This window comes from Phalaenopsis equestris, unplaced genomic scaffold (genome assembly GCF_001263595.1).
Source record: "Phalaenopsis equestris unplaced genomic scaffold, ASM126359v1 Scaffold000750, whole genome shotgun sequence".
In the NCBI taxonomy this organism is placed as follows: Eukaryota; Viridiplantae; Streptophyta; class Magnoliopsida; order Asparagales; family Orchidaceae; genus Phalaenopsis; species Phalaenopsis equestris.
This window is the reverse complement of record NW_018165190.1, coordinates 215657-233722: the sequence shown is the minus strand read 5'-3', so window position 1 is coordinate 233722 and position 18066 is coordinate 215657. Positions and strand designations below refer to the sequence as shown.

The window sequence follows — 18066 nt, the reverse complement described above, 5'->3', positions numbered from 1 at the left end:
TTGATGAGTAGTATTTCGAGCCAAAACGAGCCGAACACGTACGAACACATCTTAGTTCGTGTTCAGCTCGTTAACTTATCGAACAAAATTAACGAGCTGAACATGAGCTTATTAACGAGCTGAAAACGAGCCGTTTTGACAGCCCTACTAAACAACATATAAAATATTTAAAAGAAACACTACAAACTCTAAGAAAATACAATGCGAAGCAAAATCCTCTGAAATGTACGTTTGGAGCCTCAACCGGCAAGTTCTTAGGTCATCTCCTAATCCCCAAGAGCATAAAGCAAGCAAGAACAAAATCCAAGCTTTGATTAATATGACTCCTAAAAATACCGAGAGGTGCAGAAGCTAATTGAACGAATCGTGGCCCTCAGTTAGTTCAAAGTTGGGTGATAAGTAAGCAATATGCTTTAAAACACTCAGAAAAGTCGAAAGCTTCGAGTGGGCGGTTGAGTGTCAACAGGCCTTCCAGAACCTAAAGGACTCTCTACCTTCACCACCGCTCCTCCAAACCAAAGCCAAACAAAAAACTCTCGTTGTACTTAGAAGTATAATATGAAGCAATCAGCTTGGTATTGGTCAAAGAAGAGTCGGGAAAGCAATTTCCTGTCTACTACACTAACCACAATTTGTATGGAGTGGAGGTCAGGTGCCCAATTATAGAGAAATCAACAATTATTTTGATTGTGTCAGCTTGCAGGTTGCGACCCTATTTTTAAACACATCCCATCTGAGTGATTTTAGACCCGCTGAAGTCGGTGCTTACCTGAGCGGAACACTCCAGCCGAATACTCAAGTGGGCGGTAGATTTGAGCAAATTGGATATTATGTACGTCCCCCGGATGACTATCAAGGCACAAGCAGTCGCGAATTTCCTAGTATATTTCTCGGAGCAGGAAAGGCTGAGCGAAGAAGGCCCAACTGATCGACAGGAATGGCTCTTTAAGTGTAGATGGTGCTTCGAACCAAATTAGAGTGGGATTAAGACTTGTTTTAAGCAGCCCATTAGGAGAAAATTTGTATCACTCAATGGCTATGGAGTTTGAGGTAACAAACAATCAAGTGAAGTACGAAGCACTGATTGTCAGACCGCCTCTAGCTTATGAAATAAGCACCTGATTTCTAGTTTTAAAGTCAAACTCATAACTGGTAGTAAATCAAATAAATTGAGAATTCAAGGCTAGAGATAAAGTGATGGTCATGTACCTTAATAAGGCAAAGGCAGAATTCGGAAGTTCACCCCGTTCAGGACCAAGCACGTCGATAGAGAAGAAAACAAGGTGATTGATCTACTATTGAAATGTGTTCGCCTAGGAAACGGATCACCACAGAGACTCGGCTGGTCGTTCATTTAGGAACCAGAGGCGGTGGCGGTAGAGACTGAAGAGAACAAAAACTGGAAGAATCCTTACATCAGATAACTTGAGATGGGAGAAATTGCATAAGTGATCAAAAATCCCAAGAGATTCAAATTCAAAGTTGTTCAATACTTGTTGATAGAAAGGACACTCTTCCAAAAATCGACAACGTCGTTGTACTTAAGATGCATAAAGGAGAGCAAGGTAGAATACATTCTTCGGGAAATTCATTATGGGGAGTGTGGGGGTCACTCAAGAGGAAAAACATTAGCACATTGAGCTCAACGACAAAAATATTTCTAGCTGACACTGCTAAAAGACGTGAATCATTCTCCAAAAGGTGTGAACAGTGCAAGAAGTATGCTCCACTGCAGCATCAGCCAACCCATAAGCTTCATCGACTAGCCAGTGGCCTTCCGTCGTTTAGGGACTGGACATCCTTGGGACATTTCTATCCTCTAAAGGGTAGCGTTGTTTCCTCCTGACAGTAATGGATTATTTTTCAAAGCGGATCTCAGCTAAGGCTCTCGCCTGGATATCTACGGAAGTCGTCCAGAACTTCATCTAGACACTACGAGCTATTATAGATTATTATCACAGATAACAGTATGCAGTAGGTTCAAGATTTTTGTTGGAGCCAAGGGATAAGTCTCAAATTTGCCTCTGTTTATCACCCTCGAACTAATGGACAGACCAAAGCAGCCAATAAGATTATTCTCAATCTATTGAGGAAGAAGGTTGACGGAGCAAAGGGGAGCTAGGAAGATATACTCCCATGTGTTTTACGGGTCATCTGAACAACCCTATCCACCATAATCAGTCAAACGAGATTCATGCTCTCACATGGAATGGAAGTCATGTTGTAGGTGGAATACAACAACCACAGCTAGAGGGTCCGCATGGCTACAACTTTCAGCAAGGAGGAATTACCTGAATGGCTAGAAGCAAATAATAAGAGAGCAATGCTCGTATTAGATGTCGGGAAGAAATCCGAGTGAAGTTAGCTCTATGGCAGGAGTAAGTTAAAAGAAGAGTCGTCTAACATTACAACCTACACGTCTGAGAGAAAACTTTTCGCTCATGGAGATCTGATACTGAAGAAAGTTGATCCCACGGCACGAGGACAAACTGTTACAAAGTTAAACCAAATGTGGAGTGATTCTTACATCGTCAACCGCTACATAGAACATAGAGCGTACAAACTAAAGCCTCATGCAAGAAATGAGGTCCCTCGAATCTGGAGCGAAGACGACCTCAAAAAATTCTTCACTTAAACCTATCGTCTCATTATTTGTACCAAAAATCTTAAATGAAAAAAAATTGTTCTTTTGTTTTTATTTACTATCAAAACTTTTTATGTTGCTCTCTCAAATGATATATATAGAATAAATGGACACTTTTAAAAGTATTAAATTCAGGCCAAAAAATTTTTTGGGGAACTGGGAATCTCGGAAGATGATTGAAATGTCTGTCTGACACTCGAGGAACTAAAAACATCCAAAAACAAAGACGACCAACCGCGACGCCTAAATCATCCAGCTGAGCTCAAATCAAAAGAAAGCCAGTCCAACCCCAAGATTGTCTGATTGAGCATAAAATTAAAGAATGACTAGCCACAATGCAATGATCGCCCTACTGCTGAAGTAAGTTAGTTGTGGTGCCAAGATCGTCCTATTGAGCATAAAACCGAAGAACGACTAGTTGTGGTGCCAAGATCGTTCGGCTGAGCCCAAATTTGAAGAAAGTCAGTCGTGGAGCCAAGATCACTCGGTTGTACCTAAATTCAAAAACAGCAAGCCAAGATGCAAAAATCTTCCAACTGAGCCTAAATTCGAAGACAACTAGCCGCGGCGCCAACTTCGTCTAGCTAAGCCAGAAAAAAGAAATTGACTAGCCGTGGGACCAAGTCACCCTGTTGAATCCAAAAACGAGAATGACAGAACGGGACATCAAGATCATCCGGTCGGATTCCAGCTAACTAGAAATTCCTCCATATCTGGATGTAATCCCCCATCTGGTGGCAACAAGCTTTGGGAGGGGTGGAGGGTAAATGATTTTGATGAGCCATATAGGCACTTGCTAACTACCAGCAAACCACACAATTCACAAAACCAATAAGATGAAGTCAAACAAACACAAGAAATAAAAAGTGAGCAAAAATTATTTTCATTTCTTTGAACAAAGAGATGTACACCATTTTCTTTTCATTTAAGTACATGATTTTCACACATGGTTGACCCGCTAGCCGAGCATGGCCCAGTAGCACAAATTTTCTGAAAAAAAAAAGAAAAACAAAAATTACAGACAAAAAGTGAAAAAGGAGCCTAAGTGTTTGCAAACCTGCCATCACCTCTGTCTCCAGCTTCGCCCAGATGATTTGCCTCACCACCTTCCTCATCTAAATCCGTGAAAAGAGTGGCAAGTTGGTCCATATCAGTCCACTTGGTCTCCACTAATCCTCTCTTCGCAAAGCATTCGACAGCCATAACCAACCCCACTTGTATTTACTCGGACAATGCCCCGACATGGTCTTCCTAGGTAACCATCCCAGTCATTCTCTCCTCAAGCTTTTTATCATTCTTTGTCAGGGCCACAACAGCTTGTTCATGCTCCTTCTCCCTCAGCCCCAACTCCTAGGTGGTTTCCATAAGCCTCTTCTCTAGGCTGGAGAGCTCCTCTTCAACATTTTATTTGGCCGCGATTGACTAAGATACAGGTTGGTTGGACGCTTTTCTCTTCCGCTCCTCGCAGACGAGGGCCTTAAACAGGAAGTGGTCGATTGACCATGTGAGAAAGCTACACCAGTATAAAATCTCAACCAGGTTCGCGTATTCTTTCCCCTACAACACAGAGTCAAGACTTTCAGACCGAACTGCCTCTGTCAAATGACAAGGATATTCCATGGCCTCAGACGTCTCCCCAAATGTAGGCCGGTATACCATTCCTTCTTAGTATCCATCATGATCTATCGACAGCCAGAACTTCCCAACACATTCTTCTCCCCCTCTGTCGAGCCGATCCACCTTAGAGGGGAGCCTCCTTCCCCCAATTAAGGAGGGGGTTGCAAAACACTCTCACCGACCAACTCTTCTATATGACGGAGAGAAGCTTGCTTATGGGCTTCGTCCGCAGGAGCCTGATCACCCAAATCCAACGCCGCATCCACTAGAGATTGTTGTTGCATCGCCACCCCTTCATGAGGATCTATGAAAGGGACGCACAACTCCTCCCATCCCATGGAATTGCCGGTCGGAGGTGCTTCTCTTCCGGAGCTCAAGTCCTGAGAGCTAGACAATTAGGACAAAGCCTCCTGACATCTCCCGAAGGATCCCACTCCTGTTCACATAAACAAGCTGTCAAAAAAGGTTTAAAGAAAAAGAAAAAGAAAAAAAAAGAAATGATAGAGATGTAAGAAGGATAAGAAAGCTATTTACTAATTTCGGGAGCGCGACCACAAAAAAAGATCCCCATCCCATGGGGAATCTTCATTTGGCTTCTTCTCAGTGGTCCTTGCTGCCACAACTTTATCTCTCTCTCTCTCTCCTTAGCATATGATTTCTCCCATAAAAGATATCAGCCACAAAGTTCTATTGGTTGTTGCCGCTTCCGTATACGGGAATACGGACAACTCCTAGCCCTCAATAATTTCAGTGTAAGCCCTCGCAAATTCAAGTAAGGCCTTCGACTTCGATATGTCACGAAAGATGGGTCGGATGGAGATTCCCCAACCTCTTTTGTTCGAAGCGATCAAGAACTTCTATCAGTCCTTGATCTTCGTCTCGACCCAACCAATCGGAGTCTTGAGTCGGATGAGAAAACCACATATTCATCCCTGTCCACCTTGAATTCGAAGAAGTGGAAGAAGATCTCAATGAACTAGGGAAGCTCCAGCTGTCGGAGAAACATACATGTCAAAATGATCGCCACAGAGTTCGACATCACTTGTGTCAGGATGATGACATAGTGATTGAAGATGGATTGAAGCTCGTGCCAGAGCAGCAGTCGCAATTCAAACTTAAACTGATCTACGTAGACGACCAGACTGTCTCCAAATGTGTCTAACACTCTCTCGTCTTTATCCTTCATCCTAAGAACTACTTGCATCTTTGGAGAACTTCTATCTCATTCGCGCTTATCAAAAACACTACACTGGAGTTTATACCAAACATATCAAAAGAGTACTTGTAAGCCATGGACGGTGAGCAAGGGGAACGAAGGTAAGAACATTAAAAGCAGAAAAGGATTACTCAGAGAAAAAGACAACAAAGTAGGGTTCTTCCAAGCCTGCAATCTCTACTTATAGTACACTGTGAAAGTCTAAACAGCAGAAGGACATAAGGGTCTTTTGCCACTTCGAACCGCGTGAATAAAGTCACATCATATACACATTACGATACACAAAGATTCAAAATTTCATTTAAACAAAATATTTATATTTACATCTGAATCATCCCAATTACAACTCATCAGCTGGAAAGAAAATACCCTATCAGCCGCTGCCTCAGTCGAGACATAACCAAGCTGAGACAACCGTCGATATACTAATTCTCCTCCTAACCTAAATCTATCTACTATTTCTATTTCAGCTTGAAGCTGGGAGGCTGAAACCGCCTCCCGGATCTCAAACGCTTCGACTCGAAGTGCCGCCATTTTATCTTGAAGAATAAACTCCCGAGCACACATCATGACAAGTTCTTCCTCCAGTTTCTCCAGTAGCGCGTCCCGAGGATGAGCGCAATCATCCTCCTGGGTCAGTAGAGTCTCAGCCTCACGAAGTCGAAGACCAGCTACCGAGTCAACTGTTGGGGAAGCCGCGACATCATCTAGAGGTCCTCCCGAATGTCACGACAACCTGTTATGAAAGAGGACAGAATAAATTCACTATTTAGTCAAAACGTCTGTTTGACCACCGTATACTGTATTGGAGGAGATCAAGTGAAATTCAATAAGAATTTTTTTTGACCTATCATATCTGCTGATAAGCTAAGTGCGGTGGCTATTACAAAATTTTATTTTTTTTGGAAAAGTCAGACCACATCAAAAAAACTGTCAGTGCACCAAGATATGTGCGGTGTGAAAACGTTGTTTTCAGCGTTTTGAAACGCATAAGATTCCAAAACACAATTTACCCAAGCAGACCAGGTGTGTTTTCAAAACGCCACCGTACCAAATAAGCTGCTCCAAACAGACCCTTAGTCAGAGCATAACAACCGCTCAACGAACGTAGCTTGTTATGTAAGAGAATGATTATAATTCATCAAATATTTTTAACATATCCTAAGTTGTTTAGTCGCATCGTTCACTTGATGATCATAACATGTATTGAAAGAAGTCGGATGAAATCCATGAAAGATTTTTTACCTTTTCAAATTTGTTTAGTCTGAGCATAATAATCGCTCGATGATCGTAGCCTGTTACGAAAAATGTCTAATCAAGTTCCCCTGGGATTGATTAAGCCTAGAAAGAGATGTCATAAATGTTCTGTGTTTCTCGAGGTTAAGGTGTAGGTTGATTTAAAATTTATACATTCTTAGAAATATGGTTGCAGTCATATTCAAGAATGGTGTTTGACAACTTTTTTTTATTATTGCATTGTTATTTCTTGCCCCCATGTGGGGATGTTGTTCATACAATCCTGGCCATTTTGTATAATACATACCATGTATCAAATATTAACGAGGTCAACTTCTTGATCAAGTTTGAGGAGGAACTCTAGTATGATGGAGAGGCCCTGAGATAGCGCTTTCTAGTTGGATATCTCAGGTCATTGATTGAATTTGTGATTGAGTTTAAGATGTTAACATGAGTGTCCACTCAAAGTTGTAATGAAAGTTGACCCCCCAACTTAGAATTGGTTCTCATAGACTTGATATTTGAATGAAATGCGAGAGACTACCTCACTACAATCATGCACAGGATGTTGACATGAACTACCACTCAAGATTATAGTGAAGATTGCCCCCCTCATTAGAGAATGCTTCAGAAATAATATTTCAATAGCTCTCCCTCACTTTGACGAATCCCAGTGAGGAAAGATGAGTCTTTGACAATCCTTTGATTTATTATGAATTGCTTCACAAACATATTATTAAGTTCATTAAATATATGAATGTTTCTCCTGAGAGTGAATAAAACCAAGTGTGTGATTAAGAGCATCATAAGAAATACTTAATAAAGGAGCGCATCAGAAGCACTTTGAACGTGCAAAAGGTTCTAAAGTGGTCAATATATTTATACGGGTTAGATGTACATTTATAAGATTTAACGCTTTGAAGCTTAAAACACTGTTAAAAGAGGGTGTTGATGGACGATCTCAACCAATGAACATGATACTTAGAACTATGTCAAATAAAAAAAATGACTTGTATCAATTTGAGAGAACTTTTCTTGCACTAGACGTCATAACTCATTATAGATTATGTGAGATTGAGCTAAGTTCTCCAAACGTGTTGGAGGTTTGTTGCTATGCTTGGCTACACGAAATGGATGTGTAGAGCTAGCAGTATTCAGGAGACTAACTTCCTAAGAAGGAAATTGTACTACCATCGATTACCGATCCTCTCATAAAAATTAGAAAATTTCATGTTGAGACAACTCTATTTTACATAAAGGATTTTCAAGAGATGCAAAGAAAGCTCCTTCACCAATTGGAGATACTTCTTATTGGGAAGCAAAGCAAAGGCTTGACATTTCGAACTTCAAAACCGTTCCCTAGAATGTCAAGTATTATAATGAGAAGCTCATATTTTGTGTTTATTAGCCATTATAAAATATAAACTTTTGTAAACAGGATTTTGTTTCCACAAACGGCACCAAGCTGTTACACGTCATAAAATTCACGATAGTTGAGCGATATTTTAACATCTTAGCATTACACAAAGATCCAAAACTCATACATATAGTAGAAAAGTAGCATGGAGAGTGACTAGGTTTTCTCTCCGTGAAAAAACATTGGAAAGGAAAAAAAAACAACGGGGCATAGTTTAATCAAAGTAATTCACTATGTGATTGTAAATACATAGGTCTATGTTGACCTTAGTTTTGTTGAGGTCTGACCTTTCTTTCTTAGGAGCTTAGTATCTAGTCATAGGACTTTTTTGTTGACTATCCTAGAGGACTAGTGAAAGAAACTTACCGAGTAGAAATTCTAAACACCTCTTTGCTCTTCTTGGAGTGCCACATATTTAGTTTTGACTTCTAGCACTTAGAAGGCTGAAACCAATATGGGGGAGCTCAAGAGAAGTCTCCATAGGATTCTCAAGCCTTAGGGTTAACCCTGGGTGGCTTGGGTTTGGTCTTAGTCAGACCTACACAGACACACAAATACTTAAACCCCTAACACGCATTCCCAAAACCCTAAAATCACCTCCACTTAGACCGTTTCCCCACTCTTTTGGAAACTCATGTGGGTGATCCCCAAGCCCTTAGCCTTTGGCTAAGGTGGCTAGGACCAGCACATGGAGGATTCAAAATGAGTTGCCCATTGGTCTCATGGCCTCAAAGTGGTGTCCTTATGATTAGCATTCCCAATGACCTTCAATTCCACCTAAACATCCAATTTTGTCCTCCTACCCCTAAATTCTATAAAATTATCAAAATATCCCTGGAACCCTAAATTTCCCGAAATTGTTCTAATTCACTCCAAACATCATTCAAATCAATCCTAACCACCTAGCAACTTCAATTACACCCAAATACACTAAAATTAGCCAAAACTATCAAAATGCCCCTACATCCTTAAAACCCCAAAATCACCCCCAATTACCACAAAATTCATTTCAAACCTCTCCAATTTCAAATCCAAATTAAAATTCATCATGTTTAAACCCAATTGAAATCAAATGCAAATCCAATTGAACCTAATTTCAAGCCCAAAATCGAAGCCCAAACCAAATACCCAAAATTGACCCAATTCCAAATTTAATCAAAATTAAATCATGTGACCAATTCAATTCCACCAAATTCACTTCCTAAACTCTTCATAACATTTTCCTAGACCAATTGGACCCCTCAATTGATTTTTTAAACCAAGCCCAAGTCAAGCCCAAATTCAATTATTAGCCCAAACCCTAATTTTAAGCCTAAAATCCAAATTAATCTAAGCCTTTTGCATTAACCAAACTTAACCATCTTTGTCATTCCTAAGCCCCCTAGGATGTTAATCAAATACCGTTAAACATGGAGATTCCCTCCTAAACCTTGGGCCATAGACCAATGGTCCCATTAAACATGGAGATTCCCTCCTAAAATGGCCAACACAATTACTTATGCCTTAGCCTAATTAAGCCTTGAAACTAATCACCATTAAAACTTTCCCTGAGCCCCTAAGACAGCTAACCACCTACCCTAGCCTCGCCTAGCGGCCTGGTGGCCGGAAAACCCAAACCCAATGAGAGCCACCATGGCTTAAACCCTAAATTCCACCCGTCCAATGTGGCTCATTCCAATTGGATTATTGCCCTCTTCTTCCCTCCACCTAGGCAACACTTTGCACCCACTGGCTTGGCCAGTTATGCCCTCCTTCCTCCTCTATTTAGAACACCCCTCTCACGGCCAAAGAAAGAGAGTTGAGAATTCCTTGGGGAAACCTTGTCAATTTACTCTCAGAGCTTCCTCCAGCCTTTCCAAGTTCAATCCCACCATTTTCAACCACTCAAATTCACTGCCCAAGCTCAATTTCATCACCCAAAATCAGGACCTTTTACGACCATCCCACCAAACTCCACCACATTTCAAAATGATTGTTCCAAAAGCTTCCCCAGAGCAAAATAAGTTTCCCTAAAAAACCTCCCTCTCTCGAGCACCCTAACCTAGTTCTTGACTAGAACCGGTTCACCCTTTGATCGAACTTCTACCTAGGCCCAACACCAAAGCAAAACAACACTTGGGGGACATTCGTGGACTCAAGGCGAAGCTCAACAACTAATCCAACTAGGCTACACCCCTTGGACGAATGCATAGATCAAAATCCACAAATTTTGTCTCGGCTTCATTGATTGTGAAGTGAACTTGTATTTCATATGTAATTGATCGCATATATAGGTTCGTCTCACCTAGATGAAGCTATAGGTGAGTTGCAAAATATGTAATTCTTTGTTATAATAGTAATAATTTGTCATAAATGTCGTACCTAGAAACTGTAATACTATTAGTTGGCCACAAAGGCCATAGTTGGTGATTGCAATATTGTACGTTAGCAACAGAAAACATAGTTAGAAACTGTAATAATAGTAGATGGTCACATAGGTAGTATTAGGGACTGCAATAACATCAGTTGACTACAAATGTCGTAATTGAAATTGTAGTAATGGTTGATCACAGAGGTCATAGTTGAAGGTTGCAATAACATCAATTAGTTAGAAAGGTCGTAATTAGAAGTTGTAGTTATTGATCATATAGTTCGTAATTGGAGGTTGTATTAGTATCAGTTGGCTAAAGAGGGTGTACTTAAAAGTTATAGTAGTAGTTGGCTACATAGGTCATAGTTGGTAGCTACAATAACATCAATTGACTACAAAGGCTAAATTAGAAGTTGTAGTAGTAGTTGGTCATATAAACTATAATTGGAGGTTGGAATAGCGTCAGTCGGCCACAGAGGTCGTAGTTAAAAGCTGCAAAAATACTTGTCCATATAAGTCATAGTTGGCAACTGCAATTGCATCAGTTGGCTATAAATGTTGTAATTGGAAGTAGTAATCGTAATGTTATATAAGCCATAGTCTCATTCTTTTAGAACGGGGTAATAGTTTTCTATTGGAGACTGCATTTTTTAGTATACAACATAAAGAAAGATACATGTGTTAGGTACAACCACTTTATTTTAGCTACGACAGTCATAAGTAGCGATCCCTGATGGCCAGCGGCGGTAGGTGGTGACAGCCGATGGTGGTCAACAACTATGGAGGCTGAAAGTTATCGATGGATCTTCAATACGATATTATACAATACAATTGTATTTAGAATATGACGTAAACAGAGGTCGTCAACGATGGCTAGCACAGGTTACTGACGGGCGGTGGTCGTTTGCTATGGAAGTCGGAAGTTATTTTCGTGTCTCAAATATAATATTATATGTTACAATCATATTTGGAATACAATTTTGGCAAGCAGGCGTAGTCTATGACAGCGAGCAAGAGTGGTCGATGGTGGTCTACGACAGCGAACAGATGAAGGTCGATGGTGGCCGGCGATTATGACGACCAAAGATTATCATCGGTTTTTAATATACTTATATGTGACAATCACTAATAGTGATGAGTGGGGGGACTAGTGGTGGTCGAGGGTAGCAGACAGGCGTTGGTCGACAATGGTTAGCTGCTATCGAGGCCGAAAATTATTGCTACGTCTTCAGCCCATTATATACTCTGAAAGTCCTTTTCTCCTTCTCCGTCAAATGAATTGATGGGCTTATTTATAGCCTCTAATGAGTATTTTGGTTATTTGGAGCAAAACTTCCCCAACTACTTTATCAGACAGCCCATATTCATCCCCCTTGATCATAGAATTTTTTAATGATTTAAGAGCCTTAAAGACCTCAGAATTAAGCGAGCTTACGCTGGTCAAATTTCTCTCGTCGATATGCTCAATTTCAATATAAATATGTCAAATTTGGAGTTCAATTGACATTCCAAAACCTTTAAATGTGCTTTAATGACTCGTGGGACTCATGTCATGTCATTTTTGGTATTACCGAATTCATCTTGTGGAGACAGTCAGTTCAACCATAAACTTACTGAAATCAAGGTCTTGAATGATTTTGAATTTGAATCTAGAATATTTCTTACTAAATACTTATATATATATATTAATGACAATAAATTTTAAAATATTATATCTTAATTACATAAATTAAATTAATATAAAATAAACAAAAAATTTTAACATTATAAACATAAAAAAATGATATTTAATAACTAAAAAAAACAAATGATTATCCATATTATTTATAAATCATTATAGGAGACAAAAAAAACTAAAAACTTTATGAAAAATATTATTTACAATAAAAAATATTGGATTTTACATAAAAAATAATAGCCACAATTAAATAAAAAATAAAAAAATTATGATCATCAATATTTTTATTAGAAAATTGCATTAAAATAGGCATAAGTTATTTGGTAAAACAAAAATCATCAAAATCTAATATTTTGTTTTACATTTTGATACTTAAAATTAAATTAAATTTTGAAGGACATATGCATCCAAAAATTTTCTGTTTTTTTCTTAAATGTGTTGGACGTGTGTTGCACTCATGTCGTGTCTGACACGTGTCGGACACTGCACGACTACTTATAATGAAATGTCGGTGCATCATAGGGTAGAGCTTGATTTTGTTAATGTAAATTCAGTTTATTTTTGTTTTTTTTTCCATATCTATTGATCTTAGTTTAAAGTTGATGAGCTTCAAGATTTTTATAAGATATTTTTGAGATAAACAATGAAATTATTGCTCTTTTAAATGTTAGTTGGTATGTTAAGAAATTTTTATAATTTGATATAATTGATGTTTTGTTGAATGCATACCAAAAACAAAGATTTTTTTGGGGATGACAAGTACAAGAAAATTCATTTCAATGTTTATCAACTAGTTGTAGTAACATACTCAATCTATAATATAGGAAGCGAAGTATTATTATGTATAATGCTAGTTAATTTTTTAAGTTGATATTGAATTTTTATTTGTATCCTAATGGATATTTCTTCATATTGAGAATATCAATAGCATCCTATGTCATCAATAAATCTACTATGTTGAAATCATTTATATGTTCAAGAAAACTAGCCGTTATTTTCATATTATATCAATCTTATGATATGTTATGCACATTAAAGTAGTCAAATGTTATTTTCATTTGTTGTCATGTTTAAGCTCAGCCGTGCAAACCTTAGAGGTAACCACACTATCTCTAAAGATAAAGATTGACTTACAACACTACAAACTCAGTGAACAACCAAATGATCATTTAGTCGATGGGATGACAAAGCATTGTTTTGAATATACCATCCAGATAATAATGTCTCTGATTTGAATGATATGATGAAAATTTGAAGTGTTCATCATCATTTATTTTTTATTCATTCTTTTTAATAAGGAGTCGGAAACGCTCAAATGATTTTGCTCAACTCACGCATGATCTTGCTCAAAATCACAAAACTTGTTATGAGATTTTGTTTATTTGTTTGGTTATTTAATACATTTTCCATTTTAATCAATATCCTTAATTGGTGGTGAAATGTCAAAGTCCCATTTATCTAGTAGTGTAAACAACTTGAGCTTAAATAAGCTCAATTGTTGTTGACTTAGATCATTAAGTAAACACCCTAAGACATTATGATTACATTTGGCAATAATCACACACACACTCCACAACACGCATGCACGCAAACATAAACATGAAAAGTTGCTATAGAGCGAATTGTCGATCAACACATGATTTGTCAATTTAACAAATAGAGATATAATTGAGTCGAGTCAAGCTGAGTATGTCATGGATTGGACTTGACTTGGTTACCTTATATGTTGTTCACGTTTGACTCGAGCTCGAGCCAAGTTTTCACATATATGTTCATACTTGACTTATTTGTATTTTTAAATAAGTGTACTTAGCTTGCATTTGAGTTATTTATATGAATTGGTGAATATTCTACCAAATTAATAAAAGAGTTAAATTTTGAGAGAGTACATGGCTTATCATATAAGATTGCTAACAAATGTTTTTATAAGTCAAAACAAAACAACAAACAAATAAATTTTGAATTAGTATTCAACTAGTTTATACTAATTAAATAAGATAATATATAAGTAACAAAATAAGCTTTTTTGCAATCAAATAATATAAATGAATACTAAAAAACAATTTCATTGAAAGAAAAAAAAATTGCATTGAATTAATATGCATATTGTTGTTAAAGTATAATATGTTACTACTACATATAAATTTAAATAACTTCTAGGAAATCAAATTTTATTTGAATATATATGATATACAATATGAGCTATCATCGAATTTATTATAGTGCATTAATAAATTTCCTATTGAACAATAAACTGAGTTTATTCATAAACATAATAAATAACTAGGACCATGTTTATGTTTGATTTATTTAATATTTTAGTTCTTAAAAATCGTTCAAACTTCCTTATTTACCAGATTGAACAAATTTAATTAAGTATTAATCAAGTCGAGTTTGAGTTGTTCATGCACTACCCTATCTGCAAATCAAAAGCAACAATTTTCACCAAGAAAACATCATATTCTAAGAAAACAAGCTTATACACAAAAAAATGTCACAATAATTTGATATTGCTTGAGAAGAATAGTGTATAACACCCATATTTTATAATGAAAAGTTAGTCTAACGAACAAAAAGTGTTCATCTTGCACTAGTAGAGTTTTTAGGGAATTTTTATTCTAGATTGGTGGTTTCCAATGAAATAGTTTAGTAGCCACATTAGTAGCACTTGGGATAAATTCAGGCATGGTGTATTCTCTTTGACTATATAATTATACAATTTATGAGAATTTCATATCATATTTCCTCAATAAATTCTCTGATCCAACTGGCAAAAAAGTATCCATAATTCTACCACTTTCTTTGGAGGGGCAGGAATTCATTGAACTCCTCATTGAACTCCGAAAAAAAGTCAAGAAATCATGACATTGTAGGTGCTTGCAAGTGCATGGATGCTACTTTCCTCATTAGTAATGGGTGGCATAGTCTGTAGAAGAAGTCTTAACTTTTTATCCATTTCGTTTATACCCGGTTGGGTCCACCAGAGAGAAAGTATGAGGCAACCATATGTGGCACTTCTAGACTGTCTCTAAAGGATTGTTGAACGTGTGATTCAATGAACACAGTTGGGTTTGACAAACCAATAACTCAAATGCATTTGATCAATTTTTGAGCTAGAATCACATCATGACCTTACTTTCACTAAAATACAGACTTCATGTTCAAATGGCAAAGTATGAGGAGCTTCCTTCAAGATGATGAGTATGAAAATCAAAAGCACGGCAGGGGCTTTCCTGATCCAAGATTAGACTTTTATATAAGTTACAATTAGGTAAGTGTGAGACCATTTTGTAGTACCAGGGAACTGGAAGGCTAGTAGGGGTAATCTGAGATAGAGAGCTTGTAAAATCTCTATAGATTTGACAAAAGTGAAATATCATGTAACGTTAGGGGCTGACTATTGAACTCACTCTGGTTTTGGAGGATGGGCCAGATTAGATGCAAGTTAGATATAAGTTATGGCTAGAGCAATGGATGGAGACCCAAAAAATAAAAAAATAAACCATAGAGACAATAAGCACGAGGCCCAACGTAGGAGTAACAGGAAAAAGCTTTGTAGGATAACAACCAAATGAACCTATTAGGGCACTCAACAAAAGGGTGCATTTTGAGAAAGATTGAGAAGTTATCCCCACTGAGCTTTCTTAAGAAAAACAATGCGCTAGCAAGAGGTCGAACCAAGGACATATGAGAGTCAAGGCTCTTCCTTTGTCAATTGGATCAAATAGTAGAGGACCGTAGCACTAACTTTTTTATTTCAAAAAAGGGAAAAGTACTATTGAAGGAAATACATGAACCCATACAAAAAAAATATACACAACGAAATTTAAGTATATGGATAATCACATACAGAGCATAAGAAATATTGATATTTACAGATCAAGCACCAAGGTGACTTTTTTGAACTATGAAACGGATGTATTTCTGCTTGTCACGATCAAACTATTGTGAATTTGATAAAAATGAAAAATATGGGACCTTTGATATATCACGACCTTTGATATTTGAGTGAGAATTGAAAAAATGGATGAATAAGGGTGTTTGATTTGTAAATAGCAATGTTTTGAGTGCCCAATATGTAATCACCCCTAATTATAATTGAGTTTATTTCGACTTAAACATGATCTAATAAGGCCAAACTCATATTTGGCTTGTTAGGTTTATGAGTAAGTAAAAATAAGCTAAACTAGAGCTAAGTATATATCATAACACGACCAAGTGTTTTTATAGCCCAAGTCTTCTATGAATCCGACAATACATCCACATGGCCCCAAAATGCGGAGCAATATTATGTCCAAATTCACACTTCATCCTAAATTCAGCGACACTTCCACAACACCATCGCAAATAGAAAACGAAATGAGACCGGCCAAGCCTAGAATTAGCAGTAACATCAAATGCGCTACATTTAGTCAATCAAATTATTATGTTTTTACATATATAATATCTAAATATTCATATTGACATACATACCATTCAAATTTGTAACAATAATATCACATCAAAAATATCATCATCATTATCTTTTAAGAGTGGAATACACTTTTCAAGCATAGATTTATGACACCAAAACATTACAAGTGTAGGTATCAAACTGTGTTAGATATGTAAATACATGAGAATTGTGTGGTATGTAAATTTTCCCTAACTTTAAGCTTCTACCTTCTTAAAACTCCACGCGATTCACAGCAACAATACAAACTATATAAAATAGAAAAACGATAAAGGCAGATCAAGCACTGATAAGAAAAGCAGCAACAGGCTTCATCCATCATAAAAAATAAAAAAAAAGATAAAAAAACGGTACCTCCAATAATAACAAAAAGTGAGAAGAAGAAACGAACAATTATCACCAATCTTAAATTAATCTTGGAAGATTTGGATTCACTCATGCATAATCCAGCTGCTGCAACCTTCGGTGTTTCCGACTAGGGCTTCTCCAATTCACGCAAACCCTCAAAACCATAATCCCGAAGGGTTGTAAATATAACTGAGAGTTGGATAAATTAATAAGGGAATGCGAATTTAGGTACCTCAAATTCAAATCAAGCAAGTTCTGGGAATCTGGTGAGGCCGCGATTGAATGGCCAGTAACCAACCGAGCGAAGAACGCCATTTTAAGGAAAATGGAAACCGAATGGATTGGTGAGAAAGAGATATCGAGAAGAGGAACGGTTTATCGCGTCAAAAATAGCCGTCACCTCTCGGGGGAGACGGCAGGGAAGCAACAAACGGTTCTGTTGAGGGAGGGAAGAAGATTGAGAAGCTGTTGAAGCTTTCCGTTTCTCAAGTCACTTCAAATTTATAATTTTAGTAAGAGAAATATCATCATCCATTTAAATTTAGAGCATTACATGCATACCTATAAATTATTATTTATTTATGTATCTTATAATCAAATGCTTAACTCTGTATCTAAAATATTAATATTACTGACATTTTGAATGTGAAAAGTGTAATTTTATTCTTAGATTTATGACATCAAGTGCTATATATTTAAATATGAAAGCTTAGGTTTTAGATATGTAAATAAATAAGAATCTAAGAAATAGATGAAAAATCAAGAGCTTGTGACTCAAAAATAACTTACCGTGATGAATGAAACAATCACAAAGATGATTCAGAGAATTTTAGTCAAGGCTTTTGGAGTTGTCTCGAGGGTAAATACACTTGTGTGAGCTTTGAATTCATTTGAAGGCAACCAGCCCCACGCTTTAGAGAGCAAACTCTTTAGATGAGACTTACGACCACAACGGTGGTGAGAAGTCCACTCGCTCATCCAAGTGTGTTGACAGAAGGATACTCGTGGTTGGCAAATGCATAATTCACGGAGATTGCGGGATCCAAGCATTTGATGAAGTTCAAGATATCACACCTAGAGTCATACAAATGAAAAAACACTCGGGTC

The 18066-nt window shown here is 37.3% G+C and overlaps 1 protein-coding gene across 2 annotated transcripts in view; it reads right to left on the bottom strand.

Annotated features, from left to right (window-relative positions):
• The window catches only part of LOC110030677 (phosphatidylinositol 4-phosphate 5-kinase 10-like), a 39237-nt gene extending 21790 nt beyond the window's left edge, over positions 1-17447 (bottom strand). Inside the window, exons 1-2 of one of the 2 annotated variants that reach the window (XM_020733515.1) lie at positions 17192-17447; positions 16966-17113 (exon numbers count right to left, since the gene is read on the bottom strand). In XM_020733515.1, the coding sequence (XP_020589174.1) occupies positions 16966-17050 (85 nt within the window). In that variant the 5' untranslated portion in view covers positions 17051-17113; positions 17192-17447. Of the gene's footprint in view, positions 1-16965; positions 17149-17191 lie in introns of those variants that run through there. The other variant, XM_020733516.1, reaches the window with a different exon arrangement.
• Positions 17448-18066: the final 619 nt, after the last annotated feature.